The sequence below is a fragment of the Paramisgurnus dabryanus genome, chromosome 11, assembly GCF_030506205.2.
Source record: "Paramisgurnus dabryanus chromosome 11, PD_genome_1.1, whole genome shotgun sequence".
Taxonomy (NCBI): Eukaryota; Metazoa; Chordata; class Actinopteri; order Cypriniformes; family Cobitidae; genus Paramisgurnus; species Paramisgurnus dabryanus.
The window spans coordinates 6,394,240-6,421,222 of NC_133347.1; the positions used below are offsets into that span (position 1 = coordinate 6,394,240).

At 36.6% G+C, this 26,983-nt stretch overlaps 2 protein-coding genes across 8 annotated transcripts in view; one reads left to right on the forward strand and one right to left on the reverse strand.

The window, feature by feature from the left end:
* fnbp1a (formin binding protein 1a) overlaps positions 1-1,930 on the reverse strand; it is a 57,308-nt gene extending 55,378 nt beyond the window's left edge. For all 4 annotated transcript variants that reach the window (XM_065248353.2, XM_065248357.2, XM_065248355.2 and 1 more), the window contains exon 1: positions 1,633-1,930. In XM_065248353.2, the coding sequence (XP_065104425.1) occupies positions 1,633-1,707 (75 nt within the window). In that variant the 5' untranslated portion in view covers positions 1,708-1,930. The remainder of the gene's footprint in view (positions 1-1,632) is intronic.
* ift81 (intraflagellar transport 81 homolog) lies at positions 1,670-24,839 on the forward strand. 4 transcript variants are annotated; one of them, XM_073816205.1, is made up of 19 exons: positions 1,670-1,685; positions 2,842-3,002; positions 3,097-3,200; positions 3,318-3,498; positions 3,709-3,798; positions 4,732-4,797; positions 5,533-5,643; positions 5,759-5,843; positions 6,034-6,197; positions 8,013-8,108; positions 9,812-9,958; positions 14,323-14,472; positions 15,913-16,041; positions 17,573-17,662; positions 17,826-17,912; positions 18,083-18,154; positions 18,231-18,316; positions 23,387-23,432; positions 23,949-24,839. In XM_073816205.1, exons 2-19 carry the CDS (start codon positions 2,859-2,861, stop codon positions 24,129-24,131), a joined length of 2,031 nt encoding a protein of 676 aa, XP_073672306.1. In that variant the 5' UTR covers positions 1,670-1,685; positions 2,842-2,858; the 3' UTR covers positions 24,132-24,839. The 4 variants fall into 4 exon arrangements, 3 of the variants coding, with proteins under 3 accessions (XP_073672306.1, XP_065104422.1, XP_065104423.1); XM_065248350.1 differs by lacking the exon at positions 1,670-1,685 and adding an exon at positions 2,632-2,690; XR_010525967.1 differs by lacking the exon at positions 1,670-1,685 and having other exon boundaries at positions 2,700-3,002; positions 23,949-24,210; positions 24,297-24,839.
* The last annotated feature ends 2,144 nt before the right edge of the window (positions 24,840-26,983 follow it).

Consider the following 26,983-nt stretch of genomic DNA (forward strand, 5'->3'; position numbering starts at 1 on the left):
TTATTAAGGTAGCTCAAACATGCAGTTTAGTCTGGGACTACGATATAGGCATAGGCCGGTTGCCGGTTTCAAGGTTTTAAACAGTCAAGGTTTCAAAACCACTATAATGTTCTGTGATACCGTCTCCAATGTATGAGCTGTGTTTATACAAAATTCATTAAATCGTTAAGTCATGCGATTGATTTGATGTTTACATTTAATATACGTTACGAAAATATTATATATATTTTTAAAGCATATTATAATTTAAAGGATTTATTTTTACCAGGCATTTGAAAATAACACATTTTAGTGTTGCAATGGCAAAAGCGCAACACCGTGAAACCGCGGTACTTTTGCTAAAGTTTATCATACCACCATAATCTTATACCGGCACATGCCTACTACATAAGCCCGGTCCTGGAAACCGCCCCTATAAGAAGAACATTACAGATTGCTAATGTTATTGCTTTGATGGATATAACCGCAAGTTATTTAAAGAGGGCCCAAGGGACAGATATGAAAACACCCTGCGAATGCCAGTCATCCAATATACTTTCATGAGTTTGCTGTATTTGCTGACATTGGCAGTACTGTATGTCAGATCTATTATTCAGCAATGCTGGCCCTCCAGCTGTAACATGCCTGTCACTATATACAGTACTAGTACACACTAGTAGAAACTTTACACATGCTACTGATCTTCAACCATTTATTTGCCTTGTTTTACAATTTATAAACTTTAACATTGACCTGAATCTTCTGTGACATCCATATATGTAAATTTACAGCTTAAACAAAAATGTGCAGAATAAAATTTGCCTACATTGCCATAATTTGCATAGTACACAGTTTATTAGAAATTATATACAATACTGTAAATTCTTCTGAAAATTATACTGTAAATACTTTTTCTACAAATCAATGTACAACTTTCAAACATGAGGTTAAGGGGCTGATCCTCGCAGAGTTTACATCTACAATCTCACAGTAAACGATTTTTAACTACTACTTAGCCACACATCACTACATATAATAATATATCCATGTAAATGTCTGTATTTTTTTTATTTAATATCATACAATCATGCACTCATAATGCCAATAAAAGACAACATGAGCCCATAAAAGAAACCTGTTACATTATCACATTGAGTAACATTGTCAGACACTTTGATTGCTACTTTGTTGCAACATCGAGGCTGAGAATACAGACGTGCATTGGAATAATCTGCACACCTGCTACAGTATGACACACTTCGCATGTTGTTAGAGAAAGCATTAGCCTGGGATTATTGCCATCTAGGGTATTTAGTCAGCTCTGATGGCTAGCAATTGCATTAAACGAGCTTCAAAGCATGCATTTACGTGCAATAACGTATATGGGCAATCATGCATAACGTCCAACGCACATGAAACATGATTTTTTTAGACAGGAGCTACAGAAAAAAATCATGTCTTTTGCTATCGGCAAGACTGTAAAATGGGCGGTGCGGTGCGTTTTACCTAACCGAGGTGGGCTATTGATCCCATTGTGGTTATAAATAGAGACGTCTACATATTTTGTGTAGCTAATAAATGGCTTAATAAATGGCAGGTGCATGCACTTGCATGCACATCATCAATCCATGCATCAGGCTGTAGGCTACTCACCCACAGCTCCGTCCCCCAGCTGCAGTTCATCGTTTCAAGGCAATTCCTCCGCGGTAATCCTCTGTTTGAATGCATGCGTGATTCTTTACTAGCAATAGCTTTCAGATGATAAAAATTCAACCGACTGGCATATTACCAGTGCGTTCCGTCAAAGGTTTGGACGAGACCGCGCGTTTTCACCTCCGCATTGTGCAAATTGCCGATGAAAGTGGAAATTAAGATAATGCTTTGGTACTCGTGCATTCACGCGCCTGAGAGACAGAACTGGACGGCCGCGCGCAGAGCACCACGCAGCGCCAAATCCCACCACACAACACTGAGATATATTTACTGTATATACTATACATAAAATGTATGATGGTAATATTACGACAATATAAATATAATATAAATAAGAAAAATGAGGGGAAATAAATAATTAAATATTAGAATTTTTAAGTCTGTTTTCGTTTAAAATAAATCAAATACTTTTTATTATCTAGTTATAACGTGAAGGAAAAAAGCAATACAGTATTTAGTAAATTCTTAAGTAGATGACTATAAAATTTTGTATTCTATATATTGAATATTACTGATGAGAAAGATTTCTAGCAATATCGAGCGTGGATTGTTTCATCAAAAAAAAAAAAAAAGGTGTTACTTAAAGTGGGTATTTATACACTAAGCCTATTTACTAGATATAGAGGTCATTCAAAGTGCTTTACATAGAAATAAGAAAACAATATATAGGAGAAAAAATACGAGACACACAAAGATACATGTTAATTTAAAATCACTATTAAAATTAAATTAATGTGTCAATTTTTTGATTATATATTAATATTTTATTATTTATTGATTATGGTTTATTTTGTACATGTTATATATATATGTTATATAGATGTGTATACTGAAAGTTTCAACAACAAAGAAAAAATAATTTCGTGTGACTTGTCAGTAAAGATTTTCAAAAAGGGACTTTTATTTTGAAGAAGACAAAGAAACTTCAGATGACCGACTTCCCGTTGGCAACCAGGCCTGCCGTAACGGTTCCTATGCAGGATTTGTTGACGTTTGCTGTACGACCTTATATTTTTTCCTGGTATACGATTAGACAATAATAGAAGTGAACACAGTAACTAGCGCGACAGAGAAACCAGTAAAAAAGTTGCGTATTTGTCAGTTTCTCCTAACTATTAATATTATATGAATTTATTCTTCGTGTTTCAGCTTACAAAGCATTCAAGATGAGCGAACAACTTAAATTTATCGTTGAGCAACTGAACCGAGAACCCTTTAAGAAAAGTTTTAATCTTATTACCTTTGACTCACTGGAACCGATGCAGTTACTGCAGATTTTAAACGATGTTCTGGCTGAAATCGATCCAAAGGTGAGTCCAAATATCTCATGCAGAAAACTGCATTACTGGTGTGTTGATAAACATAAAATCTTATCTAAATTTTGCACGTGTTTTGTTGTTACAGCAAGCTATAGATATACGCGAGGAAATGCCTGAGCAAACAGCCAAGAGAATGTTCACACTTCTAAGGATGCTGAAATACAAACCTCCTGGAGGCATTTCTGAAGTGTAAGACAAGAACATTGTCAAGATCTTGTCAATAAAAAACAAATACAGTATGCAGTAAAGTGCATAAACATTATCCTCGTATAGTCGTCTCATACATTGTTTTGTGTTCCTCAACAGAAGTAGTTTTCGTCAGGGTTTGGTAACAGGGAGTAAGCCCGTTGTGCATCCCATCCTACACTGGCTGGTACAGAGGATTCCTGAGCTGAAGAAGAGGGCTTACCTTGCTCGCTTCCTTGTCAAACTAGAAGTGCCTGCTGAGTTTCTTCAGGATGATATCATCGCTGAGACTTACCACCAGGTACGCCTGCTCAACATTTGGCTTTATCTATTCCTGTGCTGTTTCACTAAAATATATATGTTTTAAGGGTTTGTATTTTGACTTATGCTTGTTATGAAGGTAACTTACAGGACCTAGAGTTTCAAGATCTGTTGAGACTGTTCTGTTAATCCTTTATTGTTGTTAAATGATTAAATGTTTATCAAGCTGTTTTTATGGTTTTTTTCTAAGTATGAGGAGCTGGTGGAGACATTCAAGAACCTCCACAAGGAGTGTGAGCAGCTGAAGAGCTCAGGTTTCTCCACAGCTGAGATCCGTCGGGTAAGAAAAGCACCTTTCCCTGTAAAAACTGGTCCTGTGGCCTTTTGCATTAAATGGGTCAGTGACAAAAACGGTTTGGCAAGATAAAAAAGCTTGTTTTAAAAGCACGCATCAGGTTCATTTCAACACACATAGTGTATTTATGTTAATTTTATGCAATAAAAAAATTACATTTGCATCATTTTTATGAAAGTTAAGACTGAATGGACCTGAAAATGTCAAATGGTGTAACCGCCAATTGTGTCAAAGAATGAGAAATATTAAATATTTCATCCACTCTGATGGCATGTAAGCATGTAATAAAAAATAAAAAAAAACATTTTAAAATATACATTTATTAATTATTTCTAAATGTACATTTTAAATTTTAAAAATTTAATATTTGTCCTGACATATGCTGAAAACAGCTCTGTTTTTTAAATAATCTTTGACAAATGATGTAAAAATATATGTAAAAAAATCATATTACACTAAACTAGATGATAATATTTTATTCCACATTTTTTTATGAATATATTTATATTTTCATTAAAAAAATACTAGTTACACCACATTTACATTTTTGCAATTATCCTCCAAATATTCTTTCAAAATGAAATAAAACCAGAAATCTTAGACTTGGTCCTCAAAATAGAGAGTGTATGCAAGTAATCTGCAAATTTATTTTGAAATTTTAACCCTTTTACATTTAATTGAACCATATGGACACAAAATAATTGAAGTCACTGACCCAAATACACAATATTAAAAACATATGTGCTCATGTATAGCTCAGTGGTAGAGCATTGTGTTAGCAGTGTTAAAGGTTATGGATTCGAACCCAGGGAACACATGTTGATAAAAAACGTATACCTTGTAATGCACTGTAAGTCGCTTTGGATAAAAGCATCTGCCAAATACCTACATTTAAATATAAAAAACGTGTCTATGCAGGACATTGTGGCAATGGAGGAAGAGAAAGATCAACTCATCAAACGGGTGGAGCGTCTTAAGAAGAGGGTAAGGATTTTGTACAATGTGTTTTTTAAACTATATACCTCATACCATGGGTTTTAACGGAGGAACTTGAGTCCCTTGGGGGTCTGTGGTTGTCTTACAGGGGCCCACCAAATATTGTTTAACCCTGGAGAACCCAAGAACCCCTTGATTAGCAGCAATTAACATTGGCCAAATTTGACCAAATTCAAAGTTGAAAAAAAAATTAATTGGACATCAAACATAAATGCATTCATAAGCTTTTAATAAAACATTTTTATTTGATTAAAATTAAGGTTCCCATGTGAAAATCAATTTAGTAAATTTTAAATGTCATGTAGTATGTTAACAGTATGTGACTATATATTGCAAAAATGATTATTTGCACAGAATTACAAAAATGTTCCCTGCTGAATAAGGACAGAAAATGTTAACAGGTGTTCTCATTTGTGTTGGTTTAGGGTAGTGGTTCTCAAACTGGGGAGTGGGCCCCCTTTGCGTGGCGCGAGATGGTGCCAGGGGTGCCCCAGTTTTATGACATGTTTCAAATAAATTCTGTGTGATAAAACCTTTACACTGTATAGTTTAATATGTTTTGTTTTGTTTAATTCAAGTAAGTTTGAGTTTAATGTCAGGAATTTTCTTTGGGGTGAACACAAAGGAATGCATCCTAAACAGGGGGGGGGGACAAAAACGTTTGAGAATCACTCATTTAGAGCCTTTGTCTTCTCTGGTGTGATGCTATGTTTTGTCCACTAGGTGGAGGGAGTGTCAAACCACCAACGCATGCTGGAGCTGGCCAGACAGTTAAGAGTGGAAAAAGAAAGAGAGGAATCTCTCACTCATCAAAAACAGGAGCAGAAGAATCAGGTAGAGACAGTCTGAATCTCTTTGTGAATCTGTTGATTCTCAGCTAACATTATCTACTGGATCACACCGTCTACGATGTTCTGGTGGTACAGGCTGTGATTTCTCTTTGGTGTAGCTTTTCCAGGCAGAACAGAGACTGCAGAGAGCTCAGCTTCAGCTAAAAGACTTGCAGCTGGCAGCTGCAGATGCGAAGCCAGAAAGTAAGTCAAGCAACGTACGGAAAGTCTATGAGGACACTTGTCCTAACACATCATCATCTGTGGTGCTTACATGGGTGATGCAGGCCCAAACTTATTCTTCTCTGTAAATCCTAAAAACTCATAATTGCATGTCACATATTATACGTTTAATTTAGAAGTGTAATAATGGGGATGTGATCCTGAACCACAGGCCTTATGAAGAGACTTGAGGAGGACATCAAGTTCAACTCGTATATGGTGTCTGAGAAGCTGCCCAGAGAGTTGGAGAACATGAGAAAAGTTGTACAGTACCTTCAGAAGGTGGCATCTGAACCAGCTATGGGCCAAGCAGAACTGAGGGAATTAGAGGAGAAGGTTTGCACACATCGGTCCTATCCTTATTTTTTCACCTTTCTCTAGGACAAAAATTTGGAAAGAGAACCTGCAATAGCTCACTTTTTTAAGCGTAAGAAGAAGGATGCATACTTAAAATAAATGCATACTTCAAGGGACACTCCACTTTTATGGAAACTAGGCTAATTTTCCAGCTCCCCTAGAGTTACACAATTGATTTTACCTTTTTGGAATCCATTCAAGCTGATTTCCGGGTCTGGCGCTAGCACTTTTAGCATAGCTTTGAATCTGATTAGACCATTAAGCTCAAAAATAACCAAAGAGTTTCGATATTTTTCCTATTTAATACTTGACTCTTCTGTAGTTATATTGTGTACTTAGAATGATGGAAAATTCAAAGTTGCGATTTTCTAGGCAGATATAGCGAGGAACTACTGTGCATTCACACCAGCCGCGGAAGAGGCGGCAAGCGCGGATGATTTACATGTTAAGTCAATGCAAACACGCGATTAGGCATCCTGCGGCGCGGAAGGCGCGGGGCGTTCCGCACGAATTGAGCGTTGCCGCGGGGAACGCGCGAGTTCAAAAATCTGAACTTTGGTGGAATTCCGCACCGCCATAACAAATCAGGAGCTTGCTGTAGTAGTGACGTGATTACAGGAAGCGAGCGGAGTGGTGTAGTCTCCGCGGAGTCGCAGAAGCCCCTCCCATGACGCGGATTTCCGCGTGAATTTCTCGAATGACTAGAATTTCACGCGCGGATTAAGCGAGTAAACTCAAAATGTTCAAGCGGCAAACTGGACGCGGTTCACGTGTTTTTGCCGCCTCTTCCGCGGCTGGTGTGAACCCACAGCTATACTCTCCTTCTGGCGTAATAATCAAGGACTTTGCTGCAGGAGGCACAATGATATTACGCAGCGCCCAAAAATAGTCCCCTTGGTAACTTTCAATAGCAGGTACACGATGTAACTACAGAAGAGTCAAGTTTAAAATTGGAAAAATATCGAAACTCTTTGGTAATTTTTGAACATGATGCTAATTGTCTAATCAGATTCAATGGATTATGCTAAGCTATGTAAAAAGTGGTACCGCCAGACCCGGAAATCATCTGAATGGATTCCAAAACGGTAAAAAAAGTGGAGTGGCCCTTTAAAATCCACTGATATTAATATGCTATTTTTCCGCCTTTACTATACTACTTTGATGCTGTATGGCATACAAATGTTTAAACTTGCTTACTGTATAGTAGAGCTAGCATTTGTCTGTGGCTTGGGTTTCTGGAGTCACTGATGATCCATTGGTGTATGAGGAAAGCCTGGAGGATCATCAGTGACTCCAGCCACCCAAGCCCAGACTGCTTTCTCTTTCACAGCATCCCCGGACAGCTTTTCCCCTAGGGCTATCTGCATTATGCACCAAACTTTAATTTAGCAATTTCAACTTAACTGGACCAAAGTACCATGCAATGCACTTAAATGCAATAATGAACCTACTTCATCACCTACTTTTCATGTACAACTTTTATGTGTACAGTCTGACCTTGTGTATGTTTATTATGTATATTATCTGTGTATAAATTAGTACAACTAAAGTCATGGAAAGTTCAATGCTGTATTCATGACTGACTGGAAATTTGTTATTCAAAAGGTGTCTGAGCCCAAGTGAGCATCTGCTGTTCTGTGAAGTGTTACATTTGATAATTGTTTCTAATTTTACTGTATTTTAACAGTCTCTCAGTTCTTCTAAGCAAACTACTGTCTACTATGAAGATTTCACTATGGAGGCAAGTCTAAGGCTTCCACACAATAACTTAAAAATGTCTTTGTTGTTTATTAGATCAGAGAAACTAACACTGAGATCAACCAGCTCATTGAGAAAAGGATGGTGCGTAATGACCCCATGGATGATAAACTCTCTCTCTTCAGACAGCAGGTCAGTTACCATCATTATCACCTTTTCCTCTTATCATCTACTTTAGATGTCTCTAAAAACTGGAACAGGTGTTGCTCTTTAAAATAAATTATCTTATAGGAGTGCAAAAATCCTGCAGTGTATTCCGGGCTTTAAAGTCGCAATGAAATTGAAATGAAAAACTATATATATATATTTTTTATATTGTGGTATTATTAACAAATGACTTATCTGTGAGCTTCATTATTTTTAAAAAATGTGTGTGTGCTCATGATCTTTAATCAAAAATGCAAATCTCCTCCCCTCCTCAAAACGATCTCTCTTCACTTCCGGTCAAAGTATGGCAGGTGGGCGGGGTCCGGGAGAAGATCGCAGCGATTAGCAATTAGCAACACGACCCAACTTCAAACGATCCAATCAGATCTCCTTGGACAAATTCAAATCCAGCCCTGCCTTATTTCATCTCAAAAGCCGTTTCATTCGGATATACGTCACCACGGGGAAAATAAGGCAATCGCTACTTCCGTTTCATGGCGACTTTAAGCCTTTAAATCCAAAGGTTCCCAAAATGAAAACGTAGTGTATTAGTGACCATGTTACCCCTGGCCCTTACAGTCGTATGGAAAGAGGTTGTGTTTGTCCCAAAGATCTTAATAATTCAATTGCTAATGCAATTGTAGGGCCCTATGATTTCTGCGGTGCGGAAAACACGGACGGAATCCCAGAATCCAAGCATAAAAATGGAATTTACTGTACAAAGCAGAATGTCATGGAATGTCATTTTTTAACCCCGTTATAACTTATTTTTCAAAAACTATTTCTTCTGACCTTGTTTTATTAATCTGCAAATAAAATGACAGACTTGCGCAGAAACATTTTTGTTTTGTGTAATGTTTGATGTAAAGAAAGTTAACGTACGTTTCTCGTCATGCATTGCAAACAATGATAAGCGTTGCCTCATCAGAGCGCAAGCAGGTTTAGTCAAAGCCAGGGACACTGCAGACAAAAGAGGTACAATATACTTTCTTCCCAAGATATCCAAATCGTTGCTTGGATATTATATCATTTTCTCAGTGATTGCTTCAAACTTTTTCATTTTATATATTTTCTATTCTTTATTATTTTCAATTCAAAATCTTATCAGCGATGGTTCATACAAACACCTGTGCGCTCATACATTAACTCATTCCACACTAGCCTTTTTTTTTAAAGTTCGCCGTCAGCATTTTTTGTGATTTTCACAAAAGTTTCACAAAATGCCTTCTGGGAAAATTTTCTTCTAAAAATATATAAACATACAAATATATCAAATGAAAGAATAGACCCTTTTCTTTCAAACAAATAATAAACAAACTAACAAAACAGGGAATTTTTTTTTATCCTATTTATATATTTTTTTTCTTTTTAAAATCTCTTAAATATGGGTATTTCTTTAAAAATACAAAAGCAAAAAAGCTAAAATAATTGCATTTTTGTGAAGGAATTTTGTTAGAGATCATATTCCGAAAGATTATCAAAACGTGTAAAATTTATAAATAATTTTTTGCTTCAGTTTTTTTATAAATTGGGAATTGTTTTCTCTTAACTGATGAGATAACTCGTTAATGGCGGGGAATGAGTTAAGCCGTGGTGTTCATATGGGGTGTCCTGATCTCATTCCAGCTTTCACTGTCACTAAATCAGCAAGGAGAGTAACTTTCAAACTCTGACTTGCTTGCTTGTAGGCTACTATTATAGTCCGTAAGAAGGAGAGCAAGGTGGAGGAGTTGCAGGAGGCCCGTGAGGAGCTTGCAGCTGTGGAGAAAGAGCTGAACATGAAGAGCAGTCGGGCACGAGAGCAAGGTGGAGCGGAGCTGATCCGTGGGGATGAGGTATTTAACAGACATAACAGGGGCATGTGCTTTAATTTTCTCTGCCAAACTCTTATACAGTGATTCTTTGGTAAGGCTGTAATGAAGGATGAAGTCTTACCAAGTTTTAGTAAAGTAGAATCTTTAACTAACATTGTATGTGGATTTAATAGTAAAACATGTAGAATATGGCTATTTTAACATATGTTTAAATATCCTATAAGTTTGTGGTCTTACCCAAAAGAGAAATCTTTCCTATTAATTACACAGGATTATTAACAAATATGTCTCTCTCTTTAAAATGAGTTTATGGGTTGAAAGCATCACCCCTCATTACCAGTTTTTCCAGGGATATGTCACTCTTTGTTTCTGACGCCTATGAGCTGTCTTGTCTTAGCTATTCTCTGTCTGTCTGCATGTTTTATGTATGCAGACGTTTCATCCCTGTCTGCTCTTGTGCAGAGATATTGGCAGGCTAAGCAGATAGAGCGGCACCCTACTAAAATAGAGCCCCCTCTCCCAATCCTGAACATCCTGCGATTTTATCAGCCTTCACTTGATAATGCTCACTTCTGTCCATGGCCCATCCGAGCGTGAACAGCAGCAGCCAAGTGATGGATAGCTTTAACAGTGGACAATGTACATATGTGACAGGGATGTGCAGGTTGCGGAGATAGACAACAATATCCATGTATGGACAATATACAAGGATGGAAATGGGAATGGTTTTAAGCAGTGAGAAGACCCAGCAAAGTAACTAAATACAGATGGATGATGGGTAAAGCTAGCAGAAAACTCATCAGAGAGTATCATCTGAAATAATTCTAACTTTATAAGGGGTTGCAATTAAAAACCAAAAAAATAGGACCATGCATCTGTTCATTGCAATATGTAGGAGCACAACACATGCATATATTTAAAGGGGACATATCATGAAAACTGGGTCCTGGGTTCAATTAGGGCCCCAGTGCTTCTATCAACCTAGAAAATGTGAAAAAGAGCAACCCGGTTACTTAGTTCTCTGCAAGCATATAGCCTATTGAAATTTGACTCCCCTTGTGATGTCAGAAGGGGATAATATACTGCCCCTTAATCTGCACTATCCAACCACGGCACTGCCATTTAGTGCAGAGATCAACTCATTTGCATTTAAAGGAAACACCCAAAATGGCACATTTTTGCTCACATCTTCAAAGTGGCGCTTTTAACATGCTAAAATAAATTATCTGTGGGGTATTTTGAGCTAAAACATCACATATGTACTCTGGGGAAATTAAAGATTTATTTTACTACTCAAAAACGTCTTGTGAAATGTCCCCTTTAATAAAAATCTTTCTAGACTTAAATAATTTGGAGTTTATTTTATTTTCTGCATAGATACAGACAGACCTACATATCTACAACCCATTTACAAAACCCATTACTTGGAGCATTTAATATAAAGGAGGAGCACAAAAGATCACAACCCAGCATTACTGCTGCCCCCGTCCAATCCCCCAACCTTGTCTGCCCTTGCCGTCCAAAAATATACAAACCATAAACTCTAACACACAATCTCCGCGTGCTCCTGGTGACATACGGCACATTGTGTGATTTCTGAGTTCGCTCTCAACATTTATAGCCATTGGCAGTACTAACAGAAGAATAGCCCGAGCGAGCAAGCTGCCAGATAAAGATGTTTTTTGTCCCTCCGGTTGCATGCCTGCGGGCTCAGGTTTCTTTTGTTGCCATCCACAGAGATGTCCCAGAGCCACCCTGGTTCGCCCTTTCTTCGCAGTCGCTCAGTCCCCGAACCGGTTTTCTTCCCGAGATTCTCACCTCACTGGAAAAATGAGCCAAGGCCACAGTGTTCTTCTGACTTTGTCTTGTCGTAACCCCGAATACACACCATACCTTAAGTGGCGTGTGTGTGTGTGTGGCTATCGTTTTCTTGTGCAAGACGATGCTCTGCTATGTTTGCGGTAATTAGTGAGATAAAGTCACTGAGCCAAGGATCATTGTATTTCTGATCTGGGTTTATCCCTTCTGAAATAGCCCATTATCTCACTGTCCGTTCTCATAGCACAGCAGATTCTTCTGGATCTCTTTATGATGTTGGAGTTCATTTTCTCAGTATTTACTGTCAGAGAGTTTTTACTTAGTATTTGCTATCCATGTGGTGAAGTGAAGCTGTAGAGTTACAGTAAAGTAAAGATCATAGTAGTGGTATTGGTAGATGTTCCACAATCTAACAGTAAGAACAAGATTGCAAGAATTGCTTGATACATATTGAAGATTGATGTTTTTCGATGCCAAAATGTTTTTTTACAGACTGGTTGTTTTCTAAAAATTACCACCAATATTAGTTTAACTCATTCCCCGCCAGCCATTTTTTGAAAAGTTGCCCAGCAGCATTTTTTGTGATTTTAACAAAAGTTTCGCAAAATGCCTTCCAGGAAAATTTTCTTCTAAAAATATATAAACATACAAGTATATCAAATGAAAGAACAGACCCACTGCTTTCAAACAAACCATAAACAAACAGAACGGGAAAAAAACGTTTCATCCTATCAATATTTTTTTCTCTGCTTATAAACTCTAAAAAAAAAATATATATATATATATATATATATATATATATATATATATATATATATATATATATATATATATATATATATATAGCAAAAAGATAAAATAATTGAATTTTTGTGAAGAGTTGAATTTTGTTAAACATCAGATGCAGAACGATTATCAAAATATACACAGAGTTTAAAATTAGTAAATAACGTTTTGGTTTCAGTTTTTTCATAAATTGGGTAAGTGTGCAATCTAGTGGATAATCGAAGTATTACAGATTAACATTAAAATTCATCAGGAACACGTTTTTTTATATACAAATGTCTTCTTTTAATTGACGAGATAAGTCGTCAATGGTGGGAAAGAGTTAAAGTCAGTGTAAAGTCATTTCAGGAGATTGTTGTAAACACACTATAAATGTTATAAATGTATTGCTGAAACATGTTACAAAGATGTACTATGAATTGTGGAGTTACATTGTTAAATAGTTTTTTCTGGATTTTGTGTTCAGGATTATTTGGCCGTTGTTGTAATACAAGAAAAGAGATTTCTGTTGGAAACGAACGATAACTAGCATTATCGTTTACTTTGGGGTTTGTACCTTTCCCAGATGAAAAAGTAGTATACTTGAAGTGCTTTATTTTCGCACACAAATTTTGTACTAAATATGCTAAAAATTCATCTTTAGTACTTCTTAAAATGTTCTTAAGATTATCTAAGTGTACTTCACTGTGCTATTTTTAGACACCATAAATATGAACTAAAATGTGCTAAAAATGTATTTAAAAAAAGTATTTAAGTACCACTTGTAGTAAACTTGAACCCATCTTTGTATGAAAGTTTAGTTCAAGTTTAATACAAGTGTTAACTAAATAAATGTTTTAATACAGAGATAGTATGTTAAAAGTGCATTTTAGTTCATATTTATGGTGTCTCAAAATAGCACAGTGAAGTACACTTGGATAATCTTAAGAACATAAGAAGTACTAAAGATGAATATTTAGTATGTTAAGTACAAAATTAGTGTGCGAAAATAAAGCACTTTAAGTACACTATGGAAGTGTACTACTTTTTCACCTGGGTTGCATGCGTTAACGTACTAATACACACTTACACACCATAGGAAATTTAAAAACGTGAATCGGACAATAGGTGCTCTTTAATATAATATTCCTGTAGCTCAGTTGTAAACCATTAGGTTTGCAGCACTAAAGGTTGTGGGTGTTAGGTTCGATCCCAGGGTACACATGTACTGATAAAATGTATACCTTGGCTTTTAATTCACTTTAAGTCACTTTGGACCAAAAGCATAAATATATAATATATATATAGAAGAGCTCAGATGCAAAAGCTGCTAAAAGCCACCTTTGTCAAAAAGGAAATAATTATATTAACCGAATGCTCTCAGCATGTATTATACTATTCATCAAATACTTTAGCTTCAAATCTGCTTAATCTGGCCTCAAGCCACTCAGAAATACCAGTTTGATGGCAGAATCCATTAAAAACAATGTCGATTTTTCCATACAAGAGAATTCTTGCGTGTACTTAGAGGGTTTTGCAGTTAAAGACAGTCAAATTTGTTTAATACCAATAAATGATAAAAGTGACATTTGTGAAAATAAGGCATTTTAACTACTGACCTTTTCATTGCCATTAAAGTGAAATTACTGAACCTAAACATAAGAGCCTGATAAAAAATGCTTATTTACAAGAAAACATGTCAGAACTTTCCGTATCTGTGCTTAAGTATTTCATAACTGCTTACTTTCCATGTTTTTTATAATCAAGACGGCTGTCTTATATCTTTCTGTTTCTCATTGTAGTTCAAGCGGTATGTGGCTAAGATGCGAGGCAAGAACAGCATGTATAAGAAGAAACGTCAGGAGATGGCTGAGCGGAAGGCGGAGTATGGCGTTCTCCAGCGGACTGAGGAGATCCTGAGAGATCGACACACAGCTGGACAACAGCAGCTGGTAAACACACAGACCCTGATGAGCTTCTCTACCTTCCTAGTCTTCACTAAAAAATTCTAGTCTATTTGATAATAGGTTACAGGACGTTTGTCTGGTTCTAGAAGTTGTTTTGTAAACTTGGGTCTGCAGAAATTTGACACAACTATTCATGGTGCATTAATGTACCTCCATTAAATACCTTATGTCTCAGTTTAAGATGTGTTACCTGGACCACAAAACCAGTCATAAGTTGCACGGGTATATTTGTAGCAATAGCCAACAATAAAAAATTTTTACATTTCCTACTATAAATACATCAAAAGTTTATTGATCATTATTAATATGTGTTGCTAAGGACTTTATTTGGACAACTTAAAAGGCGATTTATATTGTCCTATCCTAACAAACCTTACATCAGTGAAAAGCTTAGTTATTCAACTTTTGATGTATAAATCTCTATTTATGATGGGTGTTACAGTCGAGGGTCACAAGTAGCTTTACCTAACTTCCTGTATCATATCTGTCCCAATAGCCTGTAATATTCCTCTCGCCCAAATCCCTGTTCGTTGAGTCCTAATGCATTATGTGTGACCACAGCTTTCACTGTGACATGATCTGCCTCGCTCGCACTCATCTCTGTCCATTTAAATTGCATTAACTCTGAAGTTACAGCATCTTCCTGGAAATGATTTCACACCCCTGAAACGTCCCTGCCTTTGACTCGCTGATAGTCCGTTTGACGCAGAAAGGCTGAGCTGGGGCTATTTGTGATCGTTCCATTTGCTCGCTGTCTGACGCTGTTTTTTTGGAGTGGGGAATTTTACTTCTTTGGATTGCGGTTAGTTGCACAAGCGTGCGCCAGCCCTCCTCTTGGCACCTGATGTTCAGTTTCCCTCACTCACTCAAGCAGAGATGGCAGTTTGGCCATCAATCAAATCCTTAACAGACTCATTCCCCTTCACATGTCATGTCATAGCAAAGTGCATCTATATCAAGATCGCAAATGCATTAGCCAATAAACGTGACACACATCTAAAGACAGATTGACTAACTTTTTTGCAAAAGTTGAAACGGTTCCCCTCAAAATGGGATTCCTTCAAAATATGAAGTCCCCTCTGTACCCAAGCACAGTACTTTACGTCGCAATTTGTGGTGCTAAGCCCAGGTTGTTCGGCTGGCAGGATCCTTCCGATTTTACAGCGTTTTTACAGTGCCCATATTAAACAGGATATTAAGAAGATACTGTAGCTGTAAATGTAGACAGACTTACCGTGTTGGTTTTTCTGTCATTTCAAACCTTTTATTTTGCTTGCAGCTAAAATGTTTACAGAATTGGTATAATAAAAATTGTTTACTCTGAGAGCTAACTTAAACATCTTTTAGTAAACTGATGCAATTTAATTTGTAAGGGGAACAATTGTTTGTTGTTCATGCGTTTGTTGTTTGTGTTTTGGTGTTTAGCAATCTCTGGAGGCGCAGCGGGGAATCTCAGGCTACAGCGATACTCAGGAAGAACTGGAAAGAGTTTCCGCTATCAAGAGCGAGCTGGACGAGATGAAGGGACGAACGCTGGACGACATGTCTGAAATGGTGAGCTTGGACCGGCAGTTCGAAAGCAGACTTGGAATACGAAATGTTTTCTTTATTAAGCTTTGTCGCTGTGTCGCCCATCTCTTTAATTGAGGTTATTAGGGGCGTACCTAATTCTGGTGTCCTAGTAAATATAAAACATTAAGTAACCTTCCTCTTAGTAACTGATAAAAAAGATAAATTACTGCTTGACTCCCATTGGTAGTCGCTCCCGAAAGTTGCTCCTCATTTGCATCAAGTTGCATCAACTTCCTGTTGCCAATGGTCACTGCCGCTCATGTCGCCATTAAAGGGATAGTTCACCCAAAAATTAAAATTCTGTCATCATTTACTCGATCTCATGTTCAGTTGAACCTGTATGAGTTTTTTTTTTATTCTGTTGAACACAAAGTAAGATAAATGACGGTATGCACACAGTAGAATGTACCCATTGACTTCCATAGTAGAAAAAACAAATACTATGGAAGCCAATTGGTACCATCAACTGCGTGCTTACCATTAATTATCAAAATATATTCTTTTGTATTAAACAAAATAAAGAAACTCATACAGTTTCAGAACAACATTAGGGTGAGTAAATGATGACTGCATTTTCATTTTTGGGTGAACTAAAGTTTTTTTTTTTTGCAAAAAATATGTTTTAAGTATATGCTAAATACATTTTGTAGAAAGTAAAGCTTAATTAAATATATTTGTGAATTTGAAAATATATTTAGTTTTAACCTTTTTTGTTTTGACCAACAAATAATTATTTAATTTTACAACTCATGTAGCAAAAATATGTTTTCCTGGCCAAAATAAAAAAGTTTGTAAAAAATTTACAATTATAAGTATGTTTTTGCGGTTAAGAATATGGGTGATTTTAATCTTTTCAAACCTGTTATTTTGGTTTGTAACATACAACATTTTTCTACCAATGCAATGTGAATATAAATGCTTTAAAATATATTTCAAAATATAAAAAAATGGCCAAAAAATATTTTCAAATATATTTCAGTACATATATTTTTTTGCCCATTTTTGAAATATATTTTAAGTTATTAGTTAATATATTTTTATGCCATATGGGTGTGCATGCATAGTTTTAGTTTCTTCAGTTTTGTTGTTAAATGCTTTGTAGTTTGTGAGTTGCTGAAGCGTCTTATAAATGCAAATGTTTTGTCAACATCTATTAATGAATATCAATGAAGTAATACACTTTATAGATGCCATTTGGGTGATGATGATTTCTCTGGTACAATCCTATTGAGATGTACTCGTGTGTATTTTTTTAATGGAGCTCATTGTGATCACACACAGAGAAGTCAGTAGAAGCTGATGGTCAAAAGCAAACGTTTTATTCTAATAAATGTTTTAGTCATTACTGTTAAATCGAGCTACATGACATTTAAGTTTAAGATTAAAAAATGAAACCGAAACTGGGTCTAATACTAAGAGAATTCCTAATGGGATTGAGCACTGTATTAAGTGTGAACATAGTTAGACGAAATTCGTCTAATTCGGTAATAAAGAACGTCTGTGTTTATTTCAGGTAAAGAAGCTGAATTCAGTAATAGCAGAGAAGAAGTCTGCACTATCTCCACTGATAAAGGAACTGAGAGCTTTGAGACAGCAACACGCAGTGAGTGACTGTTTAGCATCAGGACAGATACTGGAAATACAAATCTGTTCGTTTCGGACCCCCATTCTGAGAATCACTATTAACTACAGGGGGGCATTTCAGATCATATCAGATCTAAATGTGATGTGACTGACTGTCAGACTGTCTTTGCTTCATTAAACAGGAACTTGCTCCAGACTACGAGCAAAGAAAGGCTCAGTATGATACCTGTGCCGCAGGGCTGGAGAGCAACAGATCCAAGCTGGAACAGGTATTGGGGTCTCAAACAGTGTTATATGGGTCAGCTGGGTGATAGTTCAGCATCCTGCAGGGAAATTTCCAACTCATGAGTAGACAAGAAGTGATTCTTCAATTCATACATTTTTCTAGAACTGTTTTCTGCTGCATTTCTTAGCAAATTATTGTCATGATTTTTTACAGGAAGTCAGGACACTCCGGGAGGAAATAGCACAGGAAGAAAGCCGATACCATAACATTAATTGCATGAAAGAGGTAAAAAAAAACATGTTCCTAGAGATCTCCGGTCATATGTTTTTGTATCACACTTTTCTCGACGTCTCCCTTACAGATTATTGAGAGTCAAATTCAAAGAGCAGACGAACAGAGTAAGATCAGTCAATCGATGGACTTACAGGTGCGGCGGACCGCTCTCAGGTAAGCACCTGGAGATATATTTGCTTTTGATTAACCTTAAAGCTTAAATGAATATTCCATTTTCTTAAAAGAAAAATCCAGATAATTTACTCACCACAATGTCATTCAAAATGTTGATGTCTTTCTTTGTTCAGTCGAGATGAAATTATGTTTTTTGAGGAAAACATTGCAGGATTTTTCTCATTTTAATGGACTTTAATAGACACCAACAATTAACACTTAATTCAACACATAACATTTTTTTTCAACGGAGTTTCAAAGGACTAAAAACGATCCCAAACGAGGCAAAAGGGTCTTATCTAGCAAAACGATTGTCATTTTTGACAAGAAAAATAACAAATATACACTTTTAAAGCACAACTTTTCGTTTAGGTCCGGTCCAGCGCGACCTAACGTAAATGCGTAGTGACGTAGGGAGGTCACGTGTTACATATATAAAACTCACGTTTGCGGACCATTTTAAACAATAAACTGACACAAAGACATTAATTAGTATCAGTTGACATACAACAACGTAGGAACGGGTCCTCTTTCACCACATTTGTAAACACTGGGGCGGAGTTTCGCGTTCGTCCTCTGTGACCTCTTGACGTGATGACGTATTGCGTCGGGTCACGCTAGCGCATGACGACCGGATTTAAACGGGAAGTTGTGCTTTAAAAGTGGATATTTGTTATTTTTATTGTCAAAAATGAAAATCGTTTTGCTAGATAAGACCCTTATGCCTCGTTTGGGATCGTTTAGAGTCCTTTGAAACTCCGTTGAAAAAACTGTTAAGTGTTGAGTTAAGTATTAAATATTGGGCTCTATTAAAGTCCATTAAAATGAGAAAATTCCTGCAATGTTTTCCTCAAAAAACATTATTTCTTCTCGACTGAACAAAGAAAGACATCAACATTTCGGATGACATGTTGGTGAGTAAATTATCTGGATTTTTCTTTTAAGAAAATGGAATATTCCTTTAAGTGAAAATACAGACATGCACAAATACTCAAGCTCTTTTGTTTTCTAACTGACAAACACTTGATTGCTGAGAGACTCTTTTGAGCTTGTAGCTCTCAGCATGCCTGCCTGCTGCTCAGAACTGTGGGTTGTTGTTGTTGTTTTCATTTCTTTTGTTTCAGTAACGTTTAAAGTAGCTTTTTAACTATTACTGATCTGTGCAGCCTACACATTTGAAATGCTGCAGTATTGCTGCTGAATGTGGAGGTGGGTGGTAGCCTTATGGTTAAGGGTCTGGGCTGCTAACACAAAGGTTGCAGGTTCAATTCTAAGTAGGAGTGACTCAGGAGCTGGAGAATTGTTCTTTTACTATTAAATACAATTTTTGCTGTAAGCAGTGAAATGAAAGTCTGTCTATATAGAGGCCTGTTTGAGAGAAAGTGATTCAACATGACATTAAAGGGATGATTCATTTCTGAATGCCTTGAATCTTGAATGTATGCTTTTCTGTTTTTTTTGAAGTTGTAAAATAGAGCCTGAAGTATTGTCCCATTTCTACGCAAAAAACAATGCTTGCACTGTCTGCACACCGCTTGAATGTACGCTCATGTTCACTTTAAAAAACGCACTACAGGTGCTGGTCATATAATTAGAATATCATCAAAAAGTTGATTTATTTCACTAAATCCATTCAAAAAGTTAAACTTGTATGTTATATTCATTCATTACACACAGACTGATATATTTAAAATGTTTATTTCTTTTAATTTTGATGATTTTAACTGACAACTAAGGAAATCCCAAATTCAGTATCTCAGAAAATTAGAATACTGTGAAGAGGTTCAATATTGAAGATACGTGGTGCCACACTCTATTCAGCTAATTAACTCAAAACACTTAGAAATGCCTTTTTAAATGGTCTCTAAGTCTAGTTTTGAAGGCTACACAATCATGGGGAAGACTGCTGACTTGACCAAAAGATGACCATTGACACCTTGCACACAGAGGCCAAGACACAAAAGTTCATTGCAAAAGAGGCTGGCTGTTCACAGAGCTCTGCGTCAAAGCACATTTATAGAGAGGCGAAGGGAAGGAAAAGATGTGGTAGAAAAAAGGGTACAAGCAATAGGGATAACCACACCCTGGAGAGGATTGTGAAACAAAACCCATTCAAAAATGTGGGGGAGATTCACAAAGAGTGGACTGCAGCTGGAGTCCAGAACCACTACAGACAGATGTATGCAAGACTTGGGTTTCAGCTGTCGCATTCCTTGTGTCAAGCCACTCTTGAACAATAAGCATCAGAAGCATCTTGCACATTTTGCATTTCCTTTGGAAATCAGGGTGCCAGAGTCTGAAGGAAGAGAGGAGAGGCACACAATCCATGTTGCTTGAGGTCCAGTGTTAAGTTTCCACAGTCAGTGATGGTTTGAGGTGCGATGTCATGTGCTGGTGTTGGTCCACTGTGTTTTCTGAGGTCCAAGGTCAACGCAGCTGTATACCAGGAAGGTTTAGAGCACTTCATGCTTCCTGTTGCTGACCAATTTTATGGAGAGGCAGATTTTATTTTCCAAAAGGACTACACTAGTGCTGCACGATTAATCGGAAAAAGAATCACGATCTCGATTTATACATACATGCGATCCTCTTTGTAAATGACTACGATTCTCTTGCATGTACAGTATTTCCCTGTATTCAGATACTGCATTCACGTATTTACATGATTATATTTACATGATTACAACAACAATCCAAATGTTATGTCAGTTAAACTTGCTTACACTCACACAGTGTAAAACCAAACCCTATTCATTCACCAATGAGACCCGATCGTTTCTCTACTCTCTTCTTCTCATTTGCGTGACATGGAACAAAGCGGCAAACCTAAACACATCGATTTACTTAATGGATTTGGAGCGGCAATTTTCAAACAAATGAGAGGAAAAACGTGCGCCATTGCGGAAAATCCTGGTGGCGAAGGAGAGAGTGACGAAGCAACAATATTTGTTCCGAAAAAAGGCAAGGAGATAAGTTACCTCTGGCCATTTTTCATTTGGAAGGCTGCAGTTTACTTACCATCTTAAGGGGTCTAAAAAAGGAAGAGACTTTGAAGACACTTTATTATAACTAGAAGTCCGTTGTAGCACATTTTTGTTACTTGAGTGCAATAAATGTTTTTGTTGAAAATATGAGAATCGTTTGAGAGAATCGGGATCTCAATTCCCATGGAGAAAAATCGTGATTCACATTTTGGCATGAATCGTGCCGCTCTAACCTGCACAGAGTGCAGTACCTAAGCTACCAGTACCTGGTTTAAGGACCATGGTATCCCTGTTCTTAATTGGCCAGCAAACTTGACTGACCTCAACCCCATAGCAAATCTATGGGGTATTGTGAAGAGAAAGATGCAATATGCCAGACCCAACAATGCAGAAGAGCTGAAGGCTACTATCAGAGCAACCTGGACTCTCATAACACCTGAGCAGTGCCACAGACCGATCGACTCCATGCCATGCCGCATTGCTGCAGTAATTCAGGCAAAAGGAGCCCCAACTAAATATTGAGTGCTGTACATGCTCATACTTTTTATGTTCAGACTTTTCAGTTGGCCAAGATTTCTAAAAATCCTTTCCTTGTAATGGTCTTAAGTAATATTCTTATTTTCTGAGATACTGAATTTGGGATTTTTCTTAGTTGTCAGTTATATCATCAAAAGTGAAATAAATAAATATTTGAAATATATCAGTCTGTGTGTAAGGAATGCATGTTATATACAAGTTTCACTTTTTGAATGGAATTAGTTAAATAAATTAGCTTTTTGATGATATTCTGATTATATGACCAGAACCTGTATACTCCAGGCTTAACATTATATTATTGTAAAGCCGCTTCTGTTTTCCACTGTGTAAGGAGATTATAACCCCATGTTCAGACCATCAGAGACTTTCTTGCTGTGTACCGCCGGTTTCTTTTAATGAGGTCATTAGGAGGTGTTTTTAAAGTCCATTTTCTTAAATCCAGATAATTTACTCACCACCATGTCATCCAAAATGTTGATGTCTTTCTTTGTTTAGTAGAAAAGAAATTATAACATTCCAGGATTTTTCAAATTTTAATGGACCCCAACACTTAACAGTTTTAATGCAGTTTAAAATTGCAGTTTCAAAGGACTCTAAACGAGGCAAGTAATATGCACTTTTAAACCACAACTTCTCGTCTTCCTTCGGTCCTGTGACGCGCCAACGCTGACCTCACGTAATACGTCATCACATCAAGAGGTCATGAATGAAGTATGCGAATCTACGCCCGAGTGTTTACAAGTGTTAAGAAAGAGGACCGTTCCGACGTTGTTGTATGTCGAATGATACTAATTAATGTCAGTTTATTGTTTAAAATGGTCCACAAATGTGCGTTTCATATATATAACACGGAACCTTTCGACGTGATTATGCAATTACGTGAGGTCGCAGTGGCTCGTCACAAACGGAGGAAGACGAGAAGTTGTGGTTTAAAAGTGCATATTTTTTATTTTTCTTGCCAAAAATGACAATTGTTTTGCTAGATAAGACGCATATGCCTTTTTGGGATCCTTTAGAGTCCTTTGAAACTACATTAAAAGTGTTGGGGTCCATTAAAGCCCATTAAAATGATAAAAATCCTGGAATGAATCCTGAAAAAACATAATTTCTTCTCGACTGAACAAAGAAAGGCATCAACATTTTGGATGACATGGTGGTGAGTAAATTATCTGGATTTTTTGAAGAAAATGGATGAATCCTTTAAATCTGGTTACATAAACAACCGAGTACCATCCACTTCGTTAACTGACAAGGGATGGATATCATGATTTGCTCTTATTGGTAGTTTCTCATCATTTGCATAAAGTTAAACTTTTCTCAACTTTTGTTGCGTCGCTGAACATGCTCCATCAAGTCGCCAACAGTCACTGTTGCTGGAAGCCATCAAGCTTTCATTGATTAAAATAAAAAAGATGTCGCTCTGCTACTGCTAGTCGCTGGCGGTCTGAACGGGGCATAACGCATAAAAACAAACAGCATAATAGTTAGCAAATAATATTTTTGAGTGAACTAATCCTTTAAATCATTCTTGCAAACATTTCATTTGCAGAGAGAAGTACATTACACACATAGCAGAGCAGGAGTCCTTAGGCAAGGTGAGTAAAGCATCTTCTTTCACCGTCTGTGAAACTCGCTTCCGTTTTACTGACTTTATCTCATCTGTTGGAGTCAACTTGGTGTTAGTTAAGAGTGGGGGCCTAGCCCCTGTAATTATTCTGCCAAACCCTGTGGAGTATGCAGTCGCTGTCACGGCACATTGTGCCAGAGTTAGAACAAAGCTTGTGTAATCATTGCACCGATGTACCACCGGTAGTCCACCCTTTCAACACTCTGCAAGAGAGATGACTGTATGCCAAGCTGTCCCCTAACTGCTAGTCCTGCCCTTTAACTGTTTACCGCTCGTACTCTAGAACCTCTTTAAATCTGTGAATTTAACAGTAATGCCTAAAACAAATGTATGGCTTGGCAAGAATTTAAAATTCTGATGGTGGTTTATAGGTCATTGTTTTGTCAACCTCACTTTGAACGTATGTAAATGATTGTTATTATCCTGCATGAGCAGGTGAGCCTGTGAGTGTTGTTCAAAGCCGATTTTGTCTTTGGGCTCACAGGTTCTGCGTCAGAAAGTGAAACAGGTGCGAGAGAACCAGGAGCCCAACACGAAACAGATGAAGATGTGGAAAGACCTGGAGAAGCTGTTGGAGTGTAAAAAACAGTGCTACCTCAAGGCTCAGAGCCAAGCTCCTATTGGACATGTTATCCAAGATGTGGGCAAGGATATGCTGGTTCTGTGAAGCCATTTTGCTAGTAAAAGTGAGAAGAACCATTCGATTTCAGTTTGTAATGGTGTACATATTTCTTTCTAGTCATTAGGTAATAACATAAAATAAAATTTCAGTGGCTATTTCTTATAATGTAAACGTGTTTGCTCTGCTAAAAAACCTTTAATATTCTTTTAGGTGTTTTTTGTATGTTACTGTATACCAGTACACATTCTAGGATGGTGGGAAAGGAAACGCATAACCTAAGGGTCGTCTGGATAAGAGGGTTTAAATCCTCAGACGCGCTAACGTCCAACAAGTTGCTAGTCTTGGTTTTGACACGTCTTTAAGGACGGAACATCAGTCTATGTGTCCCAAGATAACACTCTACTAAGTGTTACACTTTGGATGCACCCGCTCCAAGTTATTTTGGGAAACAACAGGCATGACCTTGAACAAAAGAGCTGTCCAATTTAGGAATTCAGCTGGATCTCCTTTAGTTTCTCCGTCAGTGCGGAGCTACAGAAGTAACTGACCTGTCTCTCTTGAGGTTAGAGGTTGGTTTTGCTTCCTAAATGATTATTTTCATGTTGTCTTTTTTGGAGTTTACTACCCAAGCATCAGCTTTGTATCTCATTTTAAATTCAAGTAAAAAATGTAATCAAATGAAACGAGTATATATTCTCAAGTCCTTATACAACATTTTATTGAATATAAAATAAATATTTACACAATTACAAATTGTTTCGTAGCAGTCTAATTCATAATGTAAAATGTTTTAATCAGCGCATTTCCCAAAGCGATTTACAGTGCATTTAAGGTTGTGTGCATTTAACCAATACGTGTATTATCTGGGAATTAAACCTATGACCTTGATGTTGCTGGCGCCTTGCTTCATCAGTTGAGCAAAAGGAACAACTTGTTCTTTTTCTCATGTCTCTGCTGCATTTATTCATACAGAATGTCATTGTTTTGATGTGAATCCATATCACCAGAGAAAACAATGCCTGTCGGTGAGCATATTAAATAGATCCTCCCTTTAAAAGCGGATCTGTTTTCAAGCTCAAGGGTATAATTCACTCATTTTCTAACATATTGGTAATGTGATAAAAGTCTTACCTATCCCTGTCTTTAGTATAAAGGACATCTAGTTGTATTAAATTTTTCTTCTTAAAGGGGACATTTCACAAGACTTTATTAAAGTGATAAATAAAACTTTGGTGTCCCAAGAGTACATATGTAAAGTTTTAGCTCAAAATACCATACAGATAATTTATTACAGCATGCTAAAATTGGCACTTTGTAATGTGAGCAAAAATGTGCTGTTTTGTGTGTGTCCAGTTAAATGCAAATGAGCTGATCTCTGCACTACATTGCAGTGCTGTGGTTGGCTAATGCAGATTAAGGGGCAGTATTACCCCCTTCTGACATCACAAGGGGAGCCACAATTCAATGACCTGTTTTTTCACAAGTTACTGGGTTGTTCTTTTACACATTTTCTAGGTTGATAGAAGCACTGGGGACCCAATTATAGGACTTAAACATGAAAAAAGTCAAATTTTCATGATATGTCCCCTTTAACAATATCTAATCCTGAATCGTCTCATCACAGATAACAATTCCCAGTATAGGATATTAGTAGACATTCTGTTAGCAACACAAGTAGGGTAACAGTAGGGTATGAACAATAACATATTACATATATATATTCATCTACTTCGTATTCACTACAATTTAACATTTCATCAATCAAAAGTAGGGCTGTCAAAAGATTAATCGCATACAAAATAAAAGTTTGTGTTTGCATAAATATTTGTGTGTATATTGTGTGTAATATTATGTACATATAAATATACAAATACATGTATAAATTAAGTTATTTATGTATATATAAAAATATATAAAATAAAATATAGGCTACCTATATTTTATACCTATATTACATATATATATATAATAACGATTAATCGCATACAAAATAAAACGGTTTTTTTTTGCATAATATATGTGTGTGCACTGCGTATAATTATTTTGTATATGTAATTATATAATATATATATTAAATATACATAAATTACTTAATTTATACATGTATGTGTATATTTATATGTACATAATATAACACACGATATACACACAAATATATTATGCAAACACAAACTTTTGTATGTGATTAATCGCGATTAATCTTTTGACAGCCATATATATATATATATATATTTATAATATTATGTGTAATATGTTATTGTTCATACCCTACTGTTAAAAAGTTTAGGGTCATTGGTCTAAAATGTTTTTTATTCCATCAAATGTTGATTTTAAGGTGTATACTTAAGGTTTTAAATTATTTTTGATGACCAAATTATAAATATGTCTGCATATTAATTTTATTAGTTAACAATCACTTAAATAACCAAAATAATGAGCAAATAATATAAAAGCATCCAGTAAACAACGTAATATTTCAATAGTTACATGTGTGTTATGTTTACTATTATTGAAAAATGTGAAAAAAAAATTAAGAATAATTAAATAACCCTAAAACTTGTGTAGTGGTGTTAGATGCAGATCAAAAAAAGACACAAAAAATAAACACTAAGGTGCAGAAAACAAACTGCGATGTGATTTTTCAAGAGTTGTGTTCACCTGTTCGGTTCAGGCGTTTACCTGTGTTGAGGGGCGGGGCAGCGGTTATATCAGCGCACTGAGTGACACCCCGTTGAACCAATGAACAAACGGCTGCTCGATTAACGTCAGCGCCCTTCGTGCCAAGGAATATCGGTTGGATGTTGACGGGCTCCCCGGACACTCGTTGTCCAATCAACGTCGTCCACATGCGGCAGGGAGGCAGTAGAGAGACGCTTGCGATAAAACGAGTAAACGCC